This window comes from Diaphorina citri, unplaced genomic scaffold (assembly GCF_000475195.1).
Source record: "Diaphorina citri unplaced genomic scaffold, Diaci psyllid genome assembly version 1.1 scaffold3146, whole genome shotgun sequence".
Classification (NCBI taxonomy): Eukaryota; Metazoa; Arthropoda; class Insecta; order Hemiptera; family Psyllidae; genus Diaphorina; species Diaphorina citri.
In genome coordinates, this window is record NW_007380557.1 from 6,292 (window position 1) to 31,401 (window position 25,110).

General features: G+C 38.4%; 1 protein-coding gene and 2 long non-coding RNA genes across 3 annotated transcripts in view; 1 reads left to right on the top strand and 2 right to left on the bottom strand.

Moving 5' to 3' along the window:
• Positions 1-14,106, bottom strand: part of LOC103520038 (protein NDRG2-like) — a 20,128-nt gene extending 6,022 nt beyond the window's left edge. Inside the window, exons 1-3 of the mRNA XM_008485132.2 lie at positions 14,090-14,106; positions 11,965-12,036; positions 3,909-4,108 (exon numbers count right to left, since the gene is read on the bottom strand). Coding sequence (XP_008483354.2) covers positions 3,909-4,108; positions 11,965-12,002 — 238 coding nt within the window. The 5' untranslated portion in view covers positions 12,003-12,036; positions 14,090-14,106. The remainder of the gene's footprint in view (positions 1-3,908; positions 4,109-11,964; positions 12,037-14,089) is intronic.
• A 4,537-nt stretch (positions 14,107-18,643) lies between these two features.
• The window catches only part of LOC113471855, an 8,599-nt gene continuing 2,132 nt past the window's right edge, over positions 18,644-25,110 (top strand). Inside the window, exon 1 of the long non-coding RNA XR_003394394.1 lies at positions 18,644-18,697. This is a non-coding gene — a long non-coding RNA (uncharacterized LOC113471855). The remainder of the gene's footprint in view (positions 18,698-25,110) is intronic.
• LOC113471853 lies at positions 19,394-20,113 on the bottom strand. Its single transcript, XR_003394392.1, has 2 exons — positions 19,982-20,113; positions 19,394-19,514 (listed from the first exon to the last, which is right to left on the bottom strand). It is a non-coding gene; the product is annotated as an uncharacterized LOC113471853 (long non-coding RNA).

Below are 25,110 nucleotides of genomic sequence, written 5' to 3' on the forward strand. Positions count from 1 at the left end.
AAAAAAAAGATGAGTGTTCCACCGCCGTTTCCATTTTCTAGACAGTACGACTTTTTAAAATCTAGTAGATTTCTAGTAGCTTTGTTATGGACATTTTTTTAAGCATGGTCTTTTGAAGATGTCTAAAGGCCGACTTGCGTCAGAAAATGTCTCCACTGTGTAAACATTTTCTAATCAACTAATCATATTTATTCTGTGTTTAGCACTACACTTCATTTTGACAATTTTGGCTCTCATTTCATTAGAAAACGTTCAAGTTGGCAAGAGATTAAAAGGCTCCATCAAGGAATTAAGAGGAGGAAAACGAATCCCCGAAAACCTATCTAGGGGTTCCGTCACCACAAAATAGAAGAGGCCCAATTTAGGTTCATTTCCTACCGTATCCTAATCCTTGTAAGAAGAGGCGTAGAGCCTCGGTGAGCTTGGATGGCTGCTCTTCCAACACCATGCCACAATCCGAGATCTGAAATGAGAGAACCAAGTGCAGTTGTAAATTTGCACTCGACGAGGTGTCCTTGAGTTTGTTTGTTCGTTCGGTTGTTTGTTTGTTTGTTCCGCTATAACTCTCAAATGGTTTGTCCAATTTTGATATTGGCGAAAGACCTTAGCAGCTAAAAAGTTTCCAATAGATCACTAAAGTTAAGCAACATTCCGCGTGGTTAATAACGGGATGGGTGACCAATTGGTCAATTCCGTGCTGCTCGCTTTTACTGGCCCCACTCAGAAGAGGTGAAGTTAATGTGAGAGGGGCAGCTGCTTGTCAGCCTCGTTAACTTGGTTGGTAGCGCGTCTGCCTTGTGAGCGCTAGGCCACGGGTTCGATTGCCGCCCGGGACGGACTTTATCCTGAACGGATAATGTTCGTTCTCGGAACGGCTGGCTTTCTCCTATCCTGTATTCCTTCCCTCTTCACTTTGCGGAACGATAAGATCTTAGCAGTTACGGTTCCCTCTATTATTATTATGTTAACGCGGTCTCTTCCTGATCCCTTATGTGCCGCGTCCATTTTAATTTAGGACTATAAATTGCACTGCCTTTGAACATGGTTATTGGCTCTCCCCCATTTCAAACACTCCTGATCCTCTTGCGAAGCTCAGGAGTGGTTTGATTGGGTTCGAGTGTATGGTTACTATCTCTTCTCCTGGGTGGTACTGAGTCTAAGACTCAGTACCTACCCTGGGATACGGTTCCCTCTATCAAACCTCTTGGAAAAAAGTTCCCAATGGATAAGTAACGTAGGTTGGTATCTCGATGGATTACCATCTTAGCAATCACGTGCTAACTTTTCCCGGCAGTTTTCTAGGACCAAGTTCCACTCAAGTTACCTTCATCCAGGAGGAGCTGGTAGGGCTCCTCTTCTTGTTTGTCTTCTCCTTCTTATTCCTCTTTCTTCTTTACCCTCCAGTTCTTCTTTGTCCTCTTCTTTTTCTTTCTTCTTATTCCTCCTTGTCTTGTTCTTCTTCCTCCTTTTTTCTTCTTCTTATTCCTCTTCCTTTTCTTCTTTATCCTCTAGTTCTTCGTCCCTCTCTTCTTCTTCCTCCTCTCTTTTGTCTCCTTTATCTTTCTTGTTCTCCTCTTCTTTCTCTTCCCATTTCTTCTTCTCGTTCGTCTACTTTTTTGTGTGTTTTCCACCTACTTTTTCCCCTCCTTTTTCGTCTTTCTTGCTTTCTTTACATCAAAATAGGGAAAAAGAGACACGGCCACAGAAAGACAAAGACACGTACTGCTCTAGAGGAGGAGGAGGAAGAAGAAGAGGGGGAAGAAGAGTAGAAGGAGGAAGAAGAAAAGAAAGAGGAGGAGAAAGAGAGGTCGAGGAAGAGGAAGAAGAAGATAAGAGTAGAAAGTCTGTATCCAAAACAATTTGCTGAAAATCAGCCAAAGTTTTAGTTTTGCCAGCTCAGCTGGCTTGGAAGGTAGAGCGCCTGCCTTGTAAGCGCTATGTTGGGAGTTCAATTCCCGACTGTGGCGATGTACAATTCTACATGAACTTACTAAACCGCTGCTTTGACTGGGATTCGAACCAGCAACCTCTGGCTTACAAGGCGCTTACCCAGTGTTACCAAGGTAGTAAGTACACGTGCTTCAAATTAGGACAATGTACGTTGGATGCTCTAGTTACTACAATATACGAGTAATTCAATGTACATTATGTATGTACGTCGTATGTAAGAAATGTACATATAGCAGTACATTATGTACTGTACATAGTCAGTTGAGAAATAAAGCTGTCTATCACCTTTTAATAACCACGTCACCGGATGGAAGAGGATTCCTTCGAATTTTAAGGATTCCTTAGTGAAATTTCTACCTCACGTATATAGATAGCTAACATAGATGGTTATCAGTGTTATCGCAATAGACAGAAACTCCCGTGTTACTAGGTCAAAACAATTCCTGTGCACACAACTTGAAACTTCGTTGTAGTCTATTTTTTCCTTCTTCTTTATTGTTCTTTTTTTTCTACTTCTCCTATTTCTTCTTTACCGTCTCCTTCTTTGTGATCCTATTCTTTGCCTTCTTTTTTTACCCTCTAGTTCTTCGTCCTCCTCTTCTTGTTTGTCTTCTCCTTCTTATTCCTCTTTCTTCTTTACCCTCCAGTTCTTCTTTGTCCTCTTCTTTTTCTTTCTTCTTCTTATTCCTCCTTGTCTTATTCTTCTTCCTCCTTTTTTTCTTCTTTATCCTCTAGTTCTTCGTCCCTCTCTTCTTCTTTCTCCTCTCTTTTGTCTCCTTTATCTTTCTTGTTCTCCTCTTCTTTCTCTTCCTCTTTCTTCTTCTCGTTCACCTACTTTTTTGTGTGTTTTCCACCTACTTTTTTTCCTCCTTTTTCGTCTTTCTTGCTTTCTTTACGTCAAAATAGGGAAAAAGAGACACGACCACAGAAAGACACGTACTGCTCTATAGGTCATGGGCACTTTGAATAATTTACTACGTCGCTACAGTTATGACGAGTGTTTTTGTGTGGGGAAACACATTATTGTGTGTGGGGAAATAACTACAGGACGCTTCAAAAGCTTCTAGATCACCCCCTTACAAAGCAAGCCGAGTACTAATTTGCTCCGGCAGTGAGCAACGGATCTGGGATTTCAACGGCGCTGTCTGTATAACTGACGAGGGTTTTACCCTCCATTCGGCGACAAGCTACCCGCCTCCTTACAGTAACGTCACTAGCAGGACACGTTACCCACATGGTCACCCATCCAGATATATATACCAACCTACCAAAGACGTGCACTGTTACATAACTTCAGTGATCCATTGGAAACCGGTGCATGCAACGTGCTATCGCCGTGCTGGCTTTGATTTTAGAAAAGTAAATAAAATTATCAAACCACTTTAAAAACTTTAATTTCCAAGTACATAATTTTCGTACATCGGACATGAGTTGTACCTGTAGAAAGGAAAGTGTATGTAACTATGGGTAGTTAGGACTAATGGGTATACTCACAATTTAATCCGAGATCATGGTAGGTCAGAATGGCGGGTTTGCCCCGGTTTCCCGCGACGCGAGTACTAATTTGCTCCGGCAGTGAGCATCGGATCTGGGATTTCAACGGCGCTGTCTGTATAACTGACGAGGGTTTTACCCTCCATTCGGCGACAAGCTACCCGCCTCCTTACAGTAACGTCACTAGCAGGACACGTTACCCACATGGTCACCCATCCAGATATATATACCAACCTACCAAAGACGTGCACTGTTACATAACTTCAGTGATCCATTGGAAACCGGTGCATGCAACGTGCTATCGCCGTGCTGGCTTTGATTTTAGAAAAGTAAATAAAATTATCAAACCACTTTAAAAACTTTAATTTCCAAGTACATAATTTTCGTACATCGGACATGAGTTGTACCTGTAGAAAGGAAAGTGTATGTAACTATGGGTAGTTAGGACTAATGGGTATACTCACAATTTAATCCGAGATCATGGTAGGTCAGAATGGCGGGTTTGCCCCGGTTTCCCGCGACGGCCACGAGAATCGAACCCCGATCTGTCTCCACGTAGACCTCTTCAACCGTGGGGTCAGTCCGTGCCAGGGACCGAGTGAGGGGGATGGACAGCTGAACCTGGCGTAGGTCTACGTCGTCCATGGATTCGGCTTGCATACGCCTGGAAGGGGGAAGAAGCGATTGAGAAAGGCCCTGATAAATTAACTTTCCTATCTAGAAATCAACCCATTAAATTATTTGTGGTAAAGCAGAGGCTTTTAACAACATTTGCAATATTACGATACCTACTAAGATAACTACGACGGAGGTAGCCTAAACTGGGTTACTGGGTACTAAGTAAAGACTAAAGAAGCTACTCAATTGACCTAAGTAAAGAAGCTACTCAATTGACCTCACGAAGCAGAGTCAGAGTGTATCCCGAAATTCGCCGGGAATCAAACCTCCCTCCGGCACGCAAGCCCAAGGAGGTTGCTCCTATGTACCTATAATCCTATATCTATCTACAAATGTTTTCTTCTATCTGAGTTGGCGTAGGTACCCAACATAGGATGAAATTGTATTGCTTAAATGTTATTGTGCATGTGTGAACTAATGAACAGCACAGCGCGAGCATCTCAATTTATTTGGCTAACATATGTACATAGATAGTAGATACCCATTACATGATGAATTGAAGATTAACACATTTACTGTAGGTACTAAAAACGAACAGTACAACACATAACTACATTTATGAGACATGTAAATATCTACGTTTACACAAGAATACCTAGTTTGTTCCTAGATTAATACGTTTCAAAACCTAGAGAGGCACAAGATCAACAGTCAACTGTCTACATCCTAATTAAGATATCTAGTACCTACTCATGGTGGCGTAACATTGTAGCAAATCCAATGCACTAACGATTCATTAAAAAAAAAAACTAGGTAAGTTCTATGTATGCCTAAAAAATCAGACTCACTTTGGAAATTTTTAGATAACTTCAAAATAAAGTCTTTTATCCTTTATAAATGAATAAACTCTGTCAATACGCCTGGAAGGGGGAAGAAGCGATTGAGAAAGGCCCTGATAAATTAACTTTCCTATCTAGAAATCAACCCATTAAATTATTTGTGTGAAGCAGAGGCTTTTAACAACATTTGCAATATTACGATATCTACTGAGACCACTACGACGGAGGTACCCTCAACTGGGTACATATACATAATCTCAAGTGGTCCGCGAGATTTTTGGTTTATCAATAGTGGTCCGCCAATTCTAAAAGGTTAAGAACCCCTGCACTAGGTAGACAACCCCTCCTGTCTGTCTCACTCACACATGGAGGCTCTACTGTCTGTCTCTCTCACTCTAATAGTCTCTACCATCTCTCTCTCACTTACATAGGCTCTACTGTCTGTCTCTCTCACTCTAATAGGCTCCCCATTCCTACTATCTCTGTCTGTCTACGTAAAGTAATTAAAACAACAGACCCAATTATTCTGCGGTGGAAATAGAGAAAGAGGGAGAGAGAGAGAGATAGGTACAGAGGAGGAAAGAAAGGAGGGGAGAAACCGAGACAAAGACAGAAGAAGGAGAGAGAAAAAAGGAGGGGGAGGGTGGAGAAGGAGAGGGAGGGAAAGAGCCATAGACAGAGTGAGAGAGGGTGATACGTGATCATTACACCACGGACAAGATTTAGGAGAAAATTATTCCCCCCCTCTCTCTCTCTCTCTCTCTCCCATAAACACACAAGCACATACACACTAGGTAGACAACCCCTCCTGTCTGTCTCTCTCACACATAGAGGCTCTACTGTCTGTCTCTCTCACTCTAATAGTCTCTACCATCTCTCTCTCTCACTTACATAGGCTCTACTGTCTGTCTCTCTCACTCTAATAGGCTCCCCATCCCTACTATCTCTGTCTGTCTACGTAAAGTAATTTAAGTAAAGAAGCTACTCAATTGACCTCACGAAGCAGAGTCAGAGTGTATCCCGAAATTCGCCGGGAATCAAACCTCCCTCCGGCACGTAAGCCCAAAGAGGTTGCTCCTATGTACCAATAATCCTATATCTATCTACAAATGTTTTCTTCTATCTGAGTTGACGTAGGTACCCATCTACTGTCTGTCTCTCTCACTCTAATAGTCTCTACCATCTCTCTCTCACTTACATAGGCTCTACTGTCTGTCTCTCTCACTCTAATACGCTCCCCATTCCTACTATCTCTATCTGTCTACGTAAAGTAATTAAAACAACAGACCCAATTATTCTGCGGTGGAAATAGAGAGAGAGGGAGAGAGAGAGGAGGTGGAGAAAGAGAGAGAGAAGGAGGAGGAGAGTGAGAGAGAAGGAGATGAGAGAGAGAGGGAGAGGAGGAAGAGAGTGAGAGAGAGGAGGTGGAGGAAGAGAGTGAGAGAGAGGAGGTGGAGAAAGAGAGAGAGAAGGAGGAGGAGAGTGAGAGAGAGGAGGTAGAGAGAGAGAAGGAGGAGCAGAGTGAGAGAGAGGAGGTAGAGAGAGAGAAGGAGGAGGAGAGTGAGAGAGAGGAGGTGGAGAAAGAGAGAAAGAAGGAGGAGGAGAAAGAGAGAGAGAAGGAGGAGGAGAGAAAGAGAGAGAGAAGGAGGAGGAGAGTGAGAGAGAGGAGGTGGAGAAAGAGAGAGAGAAGGAGGAGGAGGAGAGAGAGAAAGAGGAGGTGGAGAGTGAGAGAAAGAGAAGGAGGAGAGTGAGAGAGAGGAGGTGGAGAGATAGGGGATGGGAAAAAGACAGGAGGGAGGAGAGAGGAGAAATTAAAAGGAGAGAAACAGGGAGTGAGAGGAGGGGGAGATGGAGGGATGAGGGGGAGGAAAAGAGACAGAGGAAGAATAGAGAGAGAGAGAGAGAGAGAGAGAGAGAGAGAGAGAGAGAGAGAGAGAGAGAGAGAGAGGGAGAGAGAGAGGGAGAGAGAGAGGGAGGGTGAGAGTGAGAGAGAGAAGGTGGTGGAGAGAAACAGGAAGTGAGAGGAGGGGGAGATGGAGGGATGAGGGGGAGGAAAAGAGACAGAGGAAGAAAGAGATAAGGGAGGGAGAGGGGAAAAGGAGGAGTAAAACAGAGAGAAGGTAAGGAAGAAAAAAAGACAGGAGGGGAGAGAAGGAGATGAGAGAGAGAAGCAGAAGGTAATTGAAACTCAGAAGGAGTGAGAGTGTGAGAGATTAAAAAGAGGGGATTTGAAATGGAGGGAGAGGGGAAAAGGAGGAGTAAAACAGAGAGAAGGTAAGGAAGAAAAAAAGACAGGAGGGGAGAGAAGGAGATGAGAGAGAGAGAAGCAGGAGGTAATTGAAAATCAGAAAGAGTGAGAGTGTGAGAGATTAAAAAGAGGGGATTTGAAATGTTGTGCTTGTGAGAGTTTGCAAGTTGTCAACTCAAAACATATTATGTACCTACATTGATTTTTCGAGATTAAAACCAGATTAAATTGAAACTATCCCACCTATGCTATGTCTAGATTAGATATTCTGAAAGAGGAGGGTTAAATTCCAATTCGACATTCGGGGTGCAATCGTCCTCGTAGGGACAAGTCAGTAGCTATGTGATGTGAGTTTCACGAAAAAACGGAGATTGCCTAATCCAAGATTAAGTTATTTTTCGAGATTAAAACCAGATTAAATTGAAACTATCCCACCTATGCTATGTCTAGATTAGATATTCTGAAAGAGGAGGGTTAAATTCGACATTCGGGGTGCAATCGGCCTCGTAGAGACAAGTCAGTAGCTATGTGATGTGAGTTTCACGAAAAAACGGAGATTGCCTAATCCAAGATTAAGTTAATTATAGTTTAATCTCTGAGTGTAGCCCTTGCAAATAGAATCCAGGTTAAACAATCACCTACTATTTTCCGTAAGTGGTAAGTACGGTTAGAAAAAAGCCTCACTTAGATAGGAAGGGAAGTTGCGCTTCCCCTAGCTTCCATGTAGGATACGCCACTGATTATTTTCCATTTCCATTCTGAACTGAATCTCCGAGATTGCGAGCTGCAAATGACTTTATCTGCAAGTTACTATCTTGTTTTATTCTACAAAGGACTTTTGCAACGTTTGACCCATCCTTTTCACTCTACCTATCAAATTTTGGGTCACCTAAACTTCCACCAAATTTGGGAATAATATTATTATTTAATTTTTTACATTTAACTTCTACCAGTTCTACCCATTCACTTACATTTTGGACACCCTCCCCCATTCACACCCAAAAGTAGATTTTGGGACTAGAACTTGGTCTTCTCCCACCCAAAACTAGAATTTGGGCCCCCTAGACATTATGTCACTCCTCTCTCTCTCTCTCAGGTTACAATCTGGCGATTGGTTGGCAGCAGCAGTTTAGTTCTTCTCATCCATTCATTCCGATTTTGAGCTAGTCGCTTCAGCTCCATGTAGTTCTGGCATCCCATATCGGTCTCCACATCTCTTATGTACTCTTTCCTGGGTCTCCCGCGTTGATTAGTTCCTTCAACCATTCCTTCAATGAGTGTTAGCAGCATTCCTTCATGTCTTAGATTGTGTCCGATCCATTTAGCCCGTCTTGCACTGATGTTATTCATTACTTGCCTTCTTTCTTTTACTCGTTCTAGTACTTCTTCATTTGTTACACGGTCAGACCATACTACCTATCTTGAGAGTTTTCCGGTAACTTTCACTCTACCTATCAAATTTTGGGTCACCTAAACTTCCACCAAATTTGGGAATAATATTATTATTTAATTTTTTACCTTTAACTTCTACCAGTTCTACCCATTCACTTACATTTTGGACACCCTCCCCCATCCACACCCAAAACTAGACTTTTTGGGACTAGAACTTCGTCTTCTCCCACCCGAAACTAGACTTTGGGCCCCCTAGACATTATGTCATCCCTACTATCTAAAATTTGGCTGTCCCCTCTCAACCAACCACCCCCACAAAAAAAACTAGACTTTGTGTCACTCCCCACCTAATACTAGACTTTGAGGGACTCCCCCCTTCATGGCTTTCCCCCCCCCCCCCTTCTGCCTAGACCTCCGGGGGGGGGGGAGGGGAAAAGGGACTCACCCCTTCATGGCTTCCCCCCCCCTCTTCTGTCTAGACCTCAGTGGGAGGGGGAAGGTAAAAACTTCCATCAATAGCTTTCGTATCAGTTCATGACTTACATTTTGTAAGAAATAAAAATAAACGTTGAATTTTACTTAAGGTAAAATTTCCACTGAAGATTTTTTTTTCTCCTGATGTAAGTATATTTAGGTCAAAAATAAGTACTTTAGTACATACCAACTATAGGTAGTAGGTAGTGTAAGGTTATTGAACGGGCTTTAAGCTTCTGAGCTTTTTCTCGACAATTTTTCCTTCTTCTTTTTTCCATGGGGATTTGATGTCACTGCTAAGGTCTTTAGTGTTTTTCCTGTTTGCTGTTTCATCTTAACTCTCGGGACGATAAGAAATAAGCAGGTAAAGTATTTGATGTCACTGCTAAGGTCTTTAGTGTTTCTCCTGTTTGCTGTTTCATCTTAACTCTCGGGACGATAAGAAATAAGCAGGTAAAGTTCTCTCTATCAAACCTCTTGAAGAAATCATCCTAACTCGTGAATTACATATTAATTGTCTGAATGAATTTTGACCTCGACTGGTCTTGTGGAAGGTCCTGTGGGGATTTCAATTCTGAATTGGTGCAAAATACACAATATGTACCTAGATATCTATGAACCTATTTTAACGTGCTACTTTCTGGTGCTCTAGTGTTGAGTGTTGACCCAACAAACATTTCTTACTTTTTCATAGCTAGTAACTTACTTCTACTTGGTCTGAATTTTCAGTTTTTTCACCTAGTTTTCTGAATGAATTTTGACCTCGACTGGTCTTGTGGAAAGTGCTATGGGGATTTCAATTCTGAATTGGTGCAAAATACACAACATGTAGGTACCTAGATATCTATGAACCTATTTTAACGTGCTACTTTCTGGTGCTCTAGTGTTGACCCAACAAACATTTCTTACTTTTTCATAGCTAGTAACTTACTTCTACTTGGTCTGAATTTTCAGTTTTTTCACCTAGTTTTCCCAACAACTCTAAACTAAATTGTCCCTACAAAAATGTATCCCTAACATTCCTAACAATCTAACAAACTAAATTACATGGAAGCACGCCAAGATTTGATATAAATTTTGAGTGGAAAATGGGGACGTACAAACTAAACTAAATTGTCCCTACAAAAAATTTATCCCTAACATTCCTAACAATCTAACAAACTAAATTACATGGAAGCACGCCAAGATTTGATATAAATTTTGAGTGGAAAATAGGGACAGGTCGTATTTATGAGATGAAAGTTTTAGTAAGGGGGGGGGATAACAAAAACTGTCGGGAAGCTGCTGATGGCGAACACGCTGGTGAAAGTGAAAAGCTGGAATTTATCCATTGTTAAAGCAGAAGGACTACACAAAAGCTCGCAGAAGATATTATTATACCTACTTGCATACTATATCTACGTATCTTTTTTTTTACAGAATATTTGAGGGTTTACCTCTGTTTATTGATATTAATACAATGTTTTTATATAGGGACTATATATAAGGCTTCTATATAAAAACCTATCTACCTATACATATCTGAATAGCAGAGAAGTATAGCAGAGAATCATCAGAGGACAGAGGGAGAGATAGGGTAGACAATAATAACATGGGAGATGAATAGGGTACACTAGGAGAGAGAAAGAGAGGGAGAAGGGGGATAAAGAGGGAGGGAAACTGGAAAATGTTTTGTGTGTGAAAATGAAAAGAATAACTAAACAGACAAAATGTTAGAACATGAAGGAAAAAAGCAGTAAAATCCAAAAGGGGTGAAAAGAAAATGAAGACAATCAAGACATGCAAGTTCAATTGCCAAGACACTGAAATTTGAAAATCAAAAAGTAAAAAAGCAAGGCCTGAAAATCGGACAAATTCACATTAGCAGACAGCTGTCATACCTAATGATAAAAGTAAGTAAGTAGGTATAGGTAAGGTAGGTAAGTAGCTATGAAAGAAAACCAGTCTTGGAGCACAGCAAATTATTTCAGCAGAAGTAAGTACATAGTTAGGTAATTAAGTAGCACATTCTAGGTATTATTTTACCCATGAAAACTTTCAGCTTATTAAATTTCCTTCCTATAGGTAAGTAAGGACGGTAAAAAGGGAGAAAATGGATTAAAAAAAAAATGTTGGCAAGTTACAGAGCTGACTATACACATTCACTAGCACTAGAGACATCAGGTACCTCTTGGTAGTCTTGGTAGCCTATTTTATGATTAGCAAAAAGAAGGGAGAAAAGCAATCACATTGACTGCTATATTTCTTCAATCCAAGTAGGTGTATGCAAAAGCTTTTTCAACAGAAAAAAAAAGCATTTACACAGGGAGAAGAAGAAAAGATAGAAACTTGCAAGAATATTTTTGGCACAAACCCGTTCTCCTTTCTTATCTCTTTCTGTTTTTCTATCTGTTCACTTAGTTGAAAGTTAAAAATTCCTTTTTAATATTTTTTCTTCTAATCCCATCAAAAAAAATTGAATCGAAGATTGCTTTTCTCTCCCCCCCCCTCTTCTACCTATCTCTCTCTCTCCCTTCCTTCTTTTTAGTCACCTACTGAAAATTCTCCTATAATTAGGTTAATTGAGAGAGGCAAGTAAAATTTTCCCAAGAAAATCATCAAAAAAATCCTAAAGGAAGTTATTGAAAAGAAAAATTTTATTCTCCTTAAAGGCAGGTGGAAAGTGTGAATAAAATTAGGGCTTTTAAAAAGAAGAAAAATAAATCACAGCATGACATGACACGAGTTTTAAAAACAAGAGAAAGAAAAATGAATAATCTTACAAAATTAGTTAAATTAGAAGTAATGGTTGCCTACTCTCTTTTTTCCACCACCAAAAATTCGAAAGAAAACTCAAAAACAAAAATTGTGTTTTAAAAATGAACATCAAAAACATGGAAAAAATAAATAAAATAATAAAAACGCACACAAGTCTAACTAGAACCTCTAAACATACACACAAAGTCTTACCCAAGAAGTTTGACCTCTTCAGCAGTCGACGCGGGCATACTGGTCTGAGGTTCACAGTTCGACTCACAAGGCCTACAAGAAAATCAAAATACAAAACAAAAAACAAAGCTACATTACAAACGGAGGTCTACGTTACAAAGTTGTACAAGGTTGTTGAGAGAGAGGGTTTTTGAGTCTCTTGTTTTCTTTGTACAGGGAAAATTACAAATCAATACACAGTAATAGTATATCTGTAGCATGTTCATTCAAAGGCAGTTTAGTTTTCTTTATTTGTTGGGGCAAAAAGTCTGTTTTATTTTCAATATCCACCTACTTCGCTACGTTTTTGCCAAACAATTACCGGCTGGCCTGAAACTCATTATTATCTAGGTATTTGAATAAGTAGCAGCATTTTTACTCATTTTCTATGCCTCTGTGAATGAACATTAACATACTAATAGGTACCTACTTTAACTATTCAAAGAATTGTACAAGAAAAAGTAAGAAGGTATCCTGAAAGTACATGGGAATTCAGTAAATACTTGAATAGCTAATTATGTACCTATGTATAAATTCAAGTTATTAATAAAGAGGTCTATACGAGAAGGGGCATTTCTGGTCGGCTTGTACTGTTTCTATTGATAAGTAAATGACCCTTCTTTCATACACCTCCTCAAATGTCGTAGATAATTCTTGGCGTTCCCAAAACGGCCGTTTTATAGAAAGGTACTGAAGAGGAGATTACGTCATTACTTTGACGTCACTACAATGGATTCGATGGTTTTGACGATGGAAGCTTTAGCTGGAGGTAGCTACAACAATACCACAATACAATACAACATACTCGATACTAGGTACGAGGTAGGAACTCGTACTTTCTAATTATGACCTCAAAACCTCTAGTAAGGGGAAAACTGTTCGTAGGAAAAGCTTGGTAAGAGTTTACCACCTTGGGCTTAATTGAAGAAGTAGGTAAATTTCAATCTCTAGTCTCGGATGGAAGAGGACGCAAATTGGAACTTTTCGTGTGACAAGCAAGCATCCGATATTTTACTGAGAGCCAGGTCAAGCATTACAACCTTTCCGTAGGCCTTTGAAGATGAATCGTAAACTATGTACAGCGGGGCTATACCTACAACAGTTTTGTTACCTATCATCAAACTTGCCTTTTTTTCTAAAATAACTGTAGGTAGGTATATGTCCGTGCAAAAAATTAAATAAGTAAATAAAAAAGTTGAATAAATATGAAGTAGGCTCTACCAATGTTTTTTTATCTTGAAAAAAAAACTCAAATCCCAGTCAAGGGGTAGAATTTTATTCATGGAATTTTTATTTTAATGGTAGCAAACTGTTTTATCTGAGCAAAAAGTAGCAATAGATATGTACATCCCTCCAATTATTATATTTCTTAGTTAGTTATTTGAGCAAGAGGACATTAGGTATTAGATATGGATTGGATTGGTTAAGTGCCAAAAACCAACCTACCTTTTGCAAAGTAGCTTTGAAGAATAAAACCTAGAGCCTAGAGTTCTAATAGTCAAGGACCACTCGAACCACAATCTGAGGAGAAAGTTTATTAGGTTGAACTAATGATGATAAGAAGAAATTTAATTCTATGCTTAAAATCAACTGATCAGACTTAGTTCATTGGTTATTTGAGCAAGAGGACATTAGGTATTAGATATGGATTGGATTGGCTAAGTGCCAAAAACCAACCTACCTTATGCAAAGTAGCTTTGAAGAATAAAACCTAGAGCCTAAAGTTCTGTTACTCAAGGACCACTCAAACCACAATCTGAGGAAAAAGTTTATTAGGTTGAACTAATGATGATAAGAGGGAATTTAATTCTATGCTTAAAATCAACTGATCAGATTTTGTAAGCCAATGGGTCCAACTAGAAGTCTAGAACTGAATTTGAACTCGGATTCTGCTCGCAGTCATCAGTAGATTGAATGTAGCAAGCATGCAAAAAGAAATTTGAACTCAGATTCTGCTCGCAGTCATGAGTAGATAGAATGTAGCAAGCATGCAAAAAGCATGACATAGATAAGAATGAGATATTAGACAAGCCATGTCAAATAGCTGAAACTCAGAAAGCTAGACAAGCAGGCACTTAATCTTCTCCATGATAAATTTCATACTTACTGAATATGTAGACTTTCCAACGGGGAGGTTTATCAATGTGTCCAGGCCTGCGTTCCATAGAATATTTTACGGTTTGTGTTTTGCGTATTACTAAAGTTAGCAACAAATGTGGCCCATTTGGAAAGCTGGGGCAGGAAAATGAAAATCCAAGCTTAATGTTGCATGCCTGTATTGCCTATTGAGAAAAAATGTTTTGTGTGTGAAAATGAAAGGAATAACTAAACAGACAAAATGTTAGAACATGAAGGAAAAAAGCAGTAAAATCCAAAAGGGGTGGAAAGAAAGTGAAGACAATCAAGACATGCAAGTTCAATTGCCAAGACACTGAAATTTGAAAATCAAAAAGTAAAAAAGCAAGGCCTGAAAATTGGACAAATTCACATTAGCAGACAGCTGTCATACCTAATGATAAAAGTAAGTAAGTAAGTAGGTGGTAGGTAAGTAGCTATGAAAGAAAACCAGTCTTGGAGCACAGCAAATTATTTCAGCAGAAGTAAGTACATAGTTAGGTAATTAAGTAACACATTCTAGGATCTAGGTGTTATTTTACCAATGAAAACTTTCAGTAATTAAATTTCCTTCCTATAGGTAAGTAAGGACAGTAAAAAGGGAGAAAATGGATTAAAAAAAAATGTTGGCAAGTTACAGAGCTGACTATCCACAATCACTAGCACTAGAGACATCATGTACCTACCTCTTGGTAGCCTATTTTATGATTAGCAAAAAGAAGGGAAAAAAAGCAATCACATTGACTGCTATATTTCTTCAATCCAAGTAGGTGTATGCAAAAGCTTTTTCAACAGAAAAAAAGCATTTACACAGGGAGAAGAAGAAAAGATAGAAACTTGCAAGAATATTTTTGGCACAAATACAAAAATTTTGCTGTAAGCTGAAAGCTACACAGAGCCCCCGGACCGGAGGTTTATCAATTTGTCCAGGCCTGCGTTCCATAGAATATTTTACAGTTTGTGTTTTGCGTATTACTAAAGTTAGCAACAAATGTGGCCCATTTGGAAAGCTGGGACAGGAAAATGAAAATCCAAGCTTAATGTTGCATGCCTGTATTGCCTATTGAGAAAAAATGTTTTTTGTGTGAAAATGAAAAGAATAACTAAACAGACAAAATGTTAGAGTATGAAGGAAAAAAGCAGTAAAATCCAAAAGGGGTGGAAAGAAAATGAAGACAATCAAGACATGCGAGTTCAATTGCCAAGACACTGAAATTTGAAAATCAAAAAGTAAAAAAGCAAGGCCTGAAAATGGGACAAATTCACATTAGCAGACAGCTGTCATACCTAATGATAAAAGTAAGTAAGTTAGGTATAAGGTAGGTAAGTAGCTATGAAAGAAAACCAGTCTTGGAGCACAGCAAATTATATCAGCAGAAGTAAGTCCATAGTTAGGTAATTAGGTAGCACATTCTAGGTGTTATTTTACCAATGAATATTTTCAGCTTATTAAATTTACTTCCTATAGGTAAGGACGGTAAAAAGGGAGAAAATGAATGAAAAAAAAGGCAAGTTACAGAGCTGACTATCCACAATCACTAGCACTAGAGACATCATGTACCTCTTGGTAGCCTATTTTATGATTAGCAAAAAGAAGGGAAAAAAGCAATCACATTGACTGCTATATTTCTTCAATCCAAGTAGGTGTATGCAAAAGCTTTTTCAACAGAAAAAAGCATTACACAGGAAGAAGAAGAAAAGAGAGAAACTTGCAAGAATATTTTTGGCACAAATACAAAAATTTTGCTGTAAGCTGAAAGCTACACAGACAAACCTAATTTGTAATTCTAAAATTCTACAAAATTGAAAAAAAAAAAGACAAGGTAACCTGGTAACTGATGTAGACAGAAGTTCATGGCATTTACTTCTGCTTCTGTTTTCTGTACACAGTATTATTTTTGTCAGGATAACACCCATAGGTAGGTACATCAAATTAATAGAGATAGGAAGCTGTATCTGTTTGAAATGTGATTAGGGTTATTACTTATTAATGATATTGATTCATATTAAAACCATAAGACTGATCTTCCTCACAGCTTACCTTCTGTAATTTTATTCTGATCTACAAAGCTATTTTGAACAAAAGGTCATGGGTTCAAATCCCAGTCAAGGGTAAAATTTTATCCATGGAATTTTTATTTTAATGGTAGCAAACTCTTTTATCTGAGCAAAAAGTAAGCAGTAACTATGTAGGTACATCCCTCTTATTATTAGAGTATATACTTAGTTCATTGGTTATTTGAGCAAGAGGACATTAGGTCATTGGACCTACCTTTTGCAAAGTAGCTTTGAAGAATAAAACCTAGAGCCTAGAGTTCTAATATTCAAGGACCACTTGAACCACAATCTGAGGAGAAAGTTTATTAGGTTGAACTAATGATGATAAGAAGAAATTGAATTCTATGTTTAAAATCAACTGATCAGATTTTGTAAGCCAATGGGTTCAACTAAAACTGAATTTGAACTCAGATTCTGCTCGCAGTCATGAGTAGATTGAATGTAGCAAGCATGCAAAAAGCATGACATAGATAAGAATGAGATATTGGACAAGCCATGTCAAAAAGCTGAAACTCAGAAAGCTAGACAAGCAGGCACTTAATCTTCTCCATGATAAATTTCATACTTACTGAATATGTAGACTTTCCAACGGAATCAATTCTTACGTGAATATCTAAGCAAAATCATTTGACGCTTGATTAGAAAAAGGACATGGCAAACACAACTGGGAGTTTAATTTGAAAACACAACGCAAAGATAATGTTTCAATCCAAAGGGATTTTAATTACGTACAAGAGAAGTAAAAATATAAAAATTGTATAAATGTAACACAGTTAAAATTCTACTAAGCAGGGATCACAACATGGATTTATTTAAAGTCTTTTTAGAATGTATTTAAAAAAGAATTAAATTTTATTTCACAGAACAGAAAGCTTTTATCACAACACCCCTCCCGATCTGTATTTTACTGTTTATCTTATCTTTTTAATTATAAAACTTCCAAGTTCCAAGACTCGAAAAGCTTTTATCACAACACCCCTCCCGATCTGTATTTTACTGTTTATCTTATCTTTTCAATTATAAAACTTCCAAGTTCCAAGACTCGAACCAGACCCATGAAAAATTTTCACTTCCAACCTTGGATTTGAGGATAAGCAGGATTTTCAAATTTGTGCGCACACACCAATCGATATTGTAGTTCACTTTTTGTCCGCTGTGGTAGCAGCACGGTACGGCTGGACTCAAGGAGGTATAACACTAGTGGCTCGCCAATATCTACTTTGAAGCAACTTTTTAATTTTTTTGAAATGATGGCAGAGCCCGCAGCCCATTGAAGTTAAGCAACGTTGTGTATGGTTGGTATTTAGATGGGTGAGACATGACACATGCTGATAACTGATTATGTATTTTGGAGTGCTCTCAGCCAGCTAAGGAACTGGATAAAATTACATTTTTTGGAAATGATGGCAGAGCCCGCAGCCCATTGAAGTTAAGCAACGTTGTGTATGGTTGATATTTAGATGGGTGAGACATGACACATGCTGATAACTGAGTACCTATTTTGGAGTGCTCTCAGCCAGCTAAGGAACTGGATAAAATTATGAAAGCCTAATAAAAAGGCCAGGTAAAACCTTGAAACCATTTGATATTAATTTCTATTTTGTCTCATAATAAAATTTGACATTGAGAATGTCATCACTGAGCTATGCAAATGAGCTATTGTCTAGCTCAGCCATTCTTAACCTATGGTCCGTGGACCACTAGTGGTCCGCGAGAAGGTTTCAGGTGGTCCGCGAGAGGTGAGTAAGGAAAATTATGAAATCCTAATAAAAAGGCCAGGTAAAACCTTGAAACCATTTGCTATTAATTTCTATTTTGTCTCATAATAAAATTTGACATTGAGAATGTCATCACTGAGCTATGCAAATTCTGGATAAAATTATGAAATCCTAATAAAAAGGCCAGTAAAACCTTGAAACCATTTGCTATTAATTTCTATTTTGTCTCATAATAAAATTTGACATTGAGAATGTCATCACTGAGCTATGCAAATGAGCTATTGTCTAGCTAATGTGAAAATAATATTGATGTTGGCATCAAATGAATGTACTAGAAAATGACCACCTACCTATTAGGTTAGATGAGTTAGGTCATTTGTCATGGAAATATTTCCATGTGACTTGTCAGTTTCATGTTGCTTCTATGAGTCATCCTATAAACGAATACCTACTCATTTTGCTGATACCTAGATTGGGGTATTTAATTTTTTATGGACTGAGATCAACAACAGATAGACCAAGACTAACAACAGTCTGATTTAAGCACTGTAAAACCACATTTATTTACACTTGTTTCCATGTGACTTGTCAGTTTCATGTTGCTTCTATGAGTCATCCTATAAACAAATACCTACTCATTGCTGATACCTAGATTGGGGTATTTCATTTTTTATGGACTGAGATCAACAACAGATAGACCAAGACTAACAACAGTCTGATTTAAGCACTGTAAAACCACATTTATTTACACTTTACCTAATATATTCTATTGTAGTTATGTTTTAAGCAGAGCAACCCTCTTTGAGTGAGAGAAAAGGAGGGAGGTTCCAGCATACCGAAAGCAAGAGGTCATAAGTACCCTCATAGCTCATGATTCCCCTTGGGAGTTATGACCCACAGGTTACACACTCCTGATCTAGGGTACAATAGGTTACCTACAATTGCAATTAAAATTTAAAAAAAAAAAGAAAAAAAAACAGTTAGATAATATGTTCTATGGTAGTTATGTTTTAAGCAGAGCAACCCTCTTTGAGTGAGAGAAAAGGAGGGAGGTTCCAGCATACGGAAAGCAAGAGGTCATAAGTACCCTCATAGCTCATGATTCCCCTTGGGAGTTATGACCCACAGGTTACACACTCCTGATCTAGGGTACCTACAAAATAATGGAAGCACTTTGGCTAGTCAACTTTCCACTACCTTGGGAATCACACAGGACTTGGTTACACAGAACCAATTGCCTGTGAAGAACGTGAAGTCCAATTAGACAGGTTCAAATCTAGATTCCTGCTCTCTTCCATAGGCATGTAGAGCACCCCATGATTCAAAATGTGGAAGTCAAGTTTGATGCTTCTCACAGAGAGAACCAATGACCAGGAATTTGGTGTCCTTCCATACATTCAAACAGTGGCGTAGCGTCCATATAAGGCGTGTATGGCGGCCATACACTCGAAATTTCACTCAAATACCCTTAAATATTGACTTTAAACCAGACAGGTTCAAATCTAGATTCCTGCTCTCTTCCGTAGGCATGTAGAGCACCCCATGATTCAAAATGTGGAAGTCATGTTTGATACTTCTCACAGAGAGAACCAATGACCAGGAATTTGGTGTCCTTCCATATATTCAAATTGGTACCCACACCTGAATGGAGGAAAAACGGAAGTATTAGTTAAAGGAAAAATAATTCACAAATCAAACAGTCCTAGAAAGCTCTATAGGACTATGTATTTTCCTGCTTTTAGTCTGTCAAATTGGTACCCACACCTGAATGGAGGAAAAACAGAAGTATTAGTTAAAGGAAAAATAATTCACAAATCAAACAGTCCTAGAAAGCTCTATAGGACTATGTATTTTCCTGCTTTTAGTCTGTTGATTCCTAATCATAACGATATAAACTTGTGTGTATAGAATCACTATCCCCCTAATGCATTAAATCCCTTGGAAAATTAATCAAACTAAACTGCAGTTTTACTTGGCCAAAATCTCAGCAACCTAAGGGCTCCTTTGTTATTAGCTTGAGAATTGGCTCCCAAAAAAATAATTAAAAGAATAAAACACATCTATACTATCTGATATTAGTAGCAGTATGAGTTATCTATTTCAATTACCATTTTTTGTCCAGGTAAATCCTCCATCAACAATGTCATGTAAGTGATATCAGGTTTAACCAACACGGTAAGCTGTCGTAGATGAAAGAGAAATTGACAAACTTGATAAATAGCGTATAGTTGATAAATGACTTGAGAATTGGTCAATTGGCTCCCAAAAAAATAATAAAAAGAATAAATCACATCTATACTATCTGATATTAATAGCACTACAAGTATCTATTTCAATTACCATTTTTTGTCCAGGTAAATCCTCCATCAACAACGTCATGTAAATGATATCAGGTTTAACCAACACGGTAAGCTGTCGTAGATGAAAGAGAAATTGACAAACTTGATAAATAGCGTATAGTTGATAAATGACAGGATGGATAAGAAAGTCACCAGGACTACATGATAGGTGACTCTCTCCCATGACTCACACATGTATAGCTCCGTAACCATTAGATATCTCAGGTACCAGTGGCTGAAAAAGTTGTATAGTTTTGTCAGGAACATTGTGGTTTTGTGAATGGTTTTATCTCGACATTTAGGAAGGAACTTTGATTTTTCTAATTTTTGTTTTTATTACTACAATTTTGGAATACCACTGGTTCGATAGCATTCTTTAAGCCCTTTCTTTTGATAAAATTGGATCTTGAAAAAGTTCGTCCAGTTCAGACTTATGTAGCGTATACCCACAGGTGGGCCAATAAATGGTACGTTTTTTAGGTGGGCGAATAAATGGTACACTTACCCTAGGTCCTCTAATACATACCCATTGTCACATAGCGTGTACAATGTACAATTGATTGCATATACATACATAATCTCAAGTGGTCCGCGAGATTTTTGGTTTATCAATAGTGGTCCGCCAATTCTAAAAGGTTAAGAACCCCTGGTCTAGCTAATGTGAAAATAATATTGATGTTGGCATCAAATGAATGTACTAGAAAATGACCACCTACCTATTAGGTTAGATGAGTTAGACCCTAGGTCGCGGGTTCGATTCCCGCCCATGACTAATTTTATCCGAACTTCGTTATATCTACCTACCCATCAGTAAGTAGGTAAATAATATAGATAATAATTTTCAAACCTTTTGCAGAAGAGATTTTGTTAGTAGTTTAACGTCACTAACTATGAACCTACCTACTAAGGTTTTTAGTAGCCAGCCTATTTAACTTGGTTGGTGGCGCGTCTGCCTTGTAAGCGCTAGGCCGGGGGTTCGATTCCCGCCCGGGGCGGATTTTATCCTGAATCCTGATGGCATAATGTTCGTTCTCGGAACGGCTTTTCCTTCTCTCTCCGATTTCGGGACGATAACACCCTAGCAATTACAGTTCCCTCTGTCAAACCTCTCTTGAAAAAAAAAGTAAAAAGGTTTTTAGTGACGGGATTTTACCCACCATTCGACAACAAGTTACCCTCCTCCTCACATTACCTTACCAAGTCTAAGTGAGGCCGGAGAAAGCCAACAGCACACGCACAGATGGTCACCCATCCTGATAACAACCACGCGCAACATTGGTTAACTTTATCCATTGGGATTCTGGTGCTTTCAGTGTGCTTTCTCTGCAGGCTTGCTGAAGGGGCAAAGTTTTTTCCACTTTACCAGATCTGAATACGTAGGTAGGTACGTATATACATAGGTACCTATAATACATAATATACATTTTTTACGTATTTTCTATTCATAAGGTAGGTACTGGTAGGTATTCCCTCTTGAAAGGAAAGCATAAAAGTGAAGCTTCAACTCCAGAACATGATGTTGCAGACACTTCTGATTTTTCCCTACACTTAATTTCAGAAGCGTAGGGAATGCTGCGTAAAAGTGGTGAAAATTATCCAAAAGAAAGTAGGTAGTTTCGAGATAAGGTTCGTTCTCGGAACGGCTGGCTCTCCTCTACATTGCCTTTCTTCTCTCTTCGCTTTCGATTTCGGGACGATAAGACCTATGACCTTCATTGTCACAGTTCTGTCTATCGAACCTAGCGCTCTCTCTCTCTCTCTCTCTCTCTCTCTCTCTCTCTCTCTTCGTCAGTATGAAACTCCAGCAAAGTAGTTCGTGTCAACTGAGGAGGAAACGAATCCATTTCTCTTCTAGATACTTCTGATATTTTCCTTTCGTCCAGGTTCAATTTTCTATTGGAGTTTAGGAGAAAAATAAGAACAACATCAGGCTGAGGTAGAAATTTTGTACAGCTCTTATAAGAAGCTGGATAGCGTAACAGAGATTTGACTTCATGATTTGTTTTCAGACAATAAGACTGTAAAATAAGTATCCCATGAAGATCTCAAAATCTTCATAATTATCTAAAAATACCTACCTAATATCTTCAATCTGCAGAATTTTGGTAGATGGTAGTTACACAGAGAGTAAGAGTAAGATGATATCTGCAGAAATTGGTACACACTTGCACAGAGCAAGATGGTAGATAAACAATCTGAATCATCTTAAATCTGCAGAATTTCGGTAGATAGTAGTTACACAGAGAGTAAGAGTAAGATGATATCTGCAGAAATTGGTACACACTAGCACAGAGCAAGATGGTAGATAAACAATCTGAAGAAATTGGTACAAAAAGCAGACTAATAGGTATCTTCCTTCTTCCTAAAATATCACATTTCAGTAACTTTCTGTTTCTCCAAATCTCTTCCTCTCTACCAAGGACCTTAAAATCGTTCGTCACGACTACGACTTTTAAAGATGAACATCTTGCAAAAAAAGTTACTTTTTTTTAGATCTGTAATCTTGCACTATGCATTATGCAAGTAAGACGAAAAAAAAGTAGGTACCTACAAAAAATCGTAATGTTTTGGGACTTGCACAATAGTTCAAACTTCCGGTGAAAGAAAAAGGTGGCACAATCATTCAGCTGTAGGTACGGGCACCTAACATAATAAATTAATAATGTATGAATATACCTTTTGTTATGGGTGAGTAAAGTGTATGCCTACAGTATTGGTCCTATAGCATGAAGTCCAGAGGCCAGAGGCTCCCTAAGCTTCTATGCAGACGATAACACACTTGTAGATGTAGATACGGTACGTATAGAATATTCTATGAATCTATGTATAGATAAAAGATATTATGTATCGATAAATGATCACATCATATTATAGGTAGTAGATATACCTATACGTATATCTATTTCTATGTATAGTATAATAATACATATATATTAAGTATAGATAAATGGTCACATATATGTAGGTATTACCTCAGGTATTTTTATGTAACGTTGTTTAATGATGGTCAGCCCAGAGGAGTGCGTTCAAGTGAAAGTAACCTTGGGGTCGAAGAATCACAGAAATCAGGCATCAGTGTTACGCATGGTTGTTATCCGAATGGGTGACCATCTGGGTCTGAGCAAACAGGGTGCTACTGGCTTTTCCAGAGCCCCACTCAGATTGTCTTCGAATGGAGGGTGAAATGGTAGAATCCCCGTCACTAAAACAGTTATACAGTGACGTTAACTCGTACCTAGGCTGGGATTGAACCCACACCCTACTGTTTCTGATTAAAAAGCTAGCGTCTTGACCACTAAACCACCGAGACAGGTGAACCAAATAAAGGTCCACACACACTTAACCGTCACGGATACGTTCCGTCACTTTACGTCTAGCTTGTTGCATAGTACTTTACATTGGATCAAATGCACGACAGCACACTTATCCGACACAGATACATTCCGTTTCGAGCTGAAGCAAAGTTATATGGAGCAAACTAAACGTAAGGTGACGGAACGTATCCGTGACGGATAAGTGTGCGTTGACCTTAAACTGACACGTACGCAGTCCTACAGAAGACGGCCCGTATTCAACCATATCTGAACGAACCCCAAACGGACTACGTAGTCTTCAAGAAGAACTTGAAACTCTCTCCTCAACCTAATCGAACCAACACAAACCCAGCAGCCAACACAAACCCAACAGCAATTCAACTCCAATAGCCAACACAAGCAACAATCCAACACCGAATCAAGTGAGTTTCTTGGGGAACATCGTTGAATGTTTGTTGATTGTTAGTGTCAAGTCTACCATTCACATCAACATCAGCGTTATTTTATTTTACAGTTCAGTTCAGTATTTTCTCGTCCGTACCTCGGCAATGTATTGAGGAACAGTGTTCTTTACTTCGCTCTCTTCACTTTTACCGTTCGCGGTACAGTTAATTTTCACGTCACGAATTTTTTTTCGGTGTCTTTTTTGAGTGAGTTTATTTGGTTCATCTTTTAATTTAGTTGTTTTATTTTATTTATTAATTTATTTTTTTTTTCTTGGCTATATTTTGAATTTCAGTTCTTTTTTCCTTGTTTTCTTTCCATTTCGATATTTACCGCTGGATAGATTTTGCTTGATAGGTGACACATAATTTAGGACAAAATTGGCTCTAGGTATAAGGGATAGACGTGTTTTCTGTGGCATTATCGGTTATATTATTTATTTATCCAATGCAAGTTTTTATAAGGATGGTTCTGAGAAAATTCTAGGCACAAGGAAGCATAGGTACCTACCTAATGCCTACTAGAAGAAATGGATAACAAGAAATAAGATGTACCTATAACTACCTAACTTCATGCATGGAAAATTCCATAAACCGTTAAATGACATACCAAGTCCAACAAAATTGTAGGATTTACTCGTAAAATAGGTACCTAACTGCAAAAGTATTTTTTGGTTTCCTATCAATTTATTTTTCAGAGGGCCTAATATGAATCACCATCTTGAATTACTTAGTACCTGCCTACCTACTTATGAAAACAAGAACTTTCGCCAATATGTTCATTCTCCATTCTCCTTTGGTTTGTCTAAGAAACGCCCTCATTTGATGTCCTACTTCAACAGTCTAAAAATAAAGCACTGTACTTCCTATAAGTAATACGTACAGGTAGTTGCTGTAGTCTAAAGGCCTAAACAATAGGTAATTGAGAAATTCTTTAAATTCATCATTTAAAAACAACCTAGACCCTCTACAAATAATAATAGTAAATTAATTGAGTAAAATTATTTCCCAAATGACCTGCATTGCAGAGCTACAGCTACAACTGTATTTCAGTGTATACGTAAGTAATTTGTCCCTAAGATCAATGCCCTCAAGACATAAGTAGGTACATATTTTACAAGTCCCTACGTAGCTATGTATG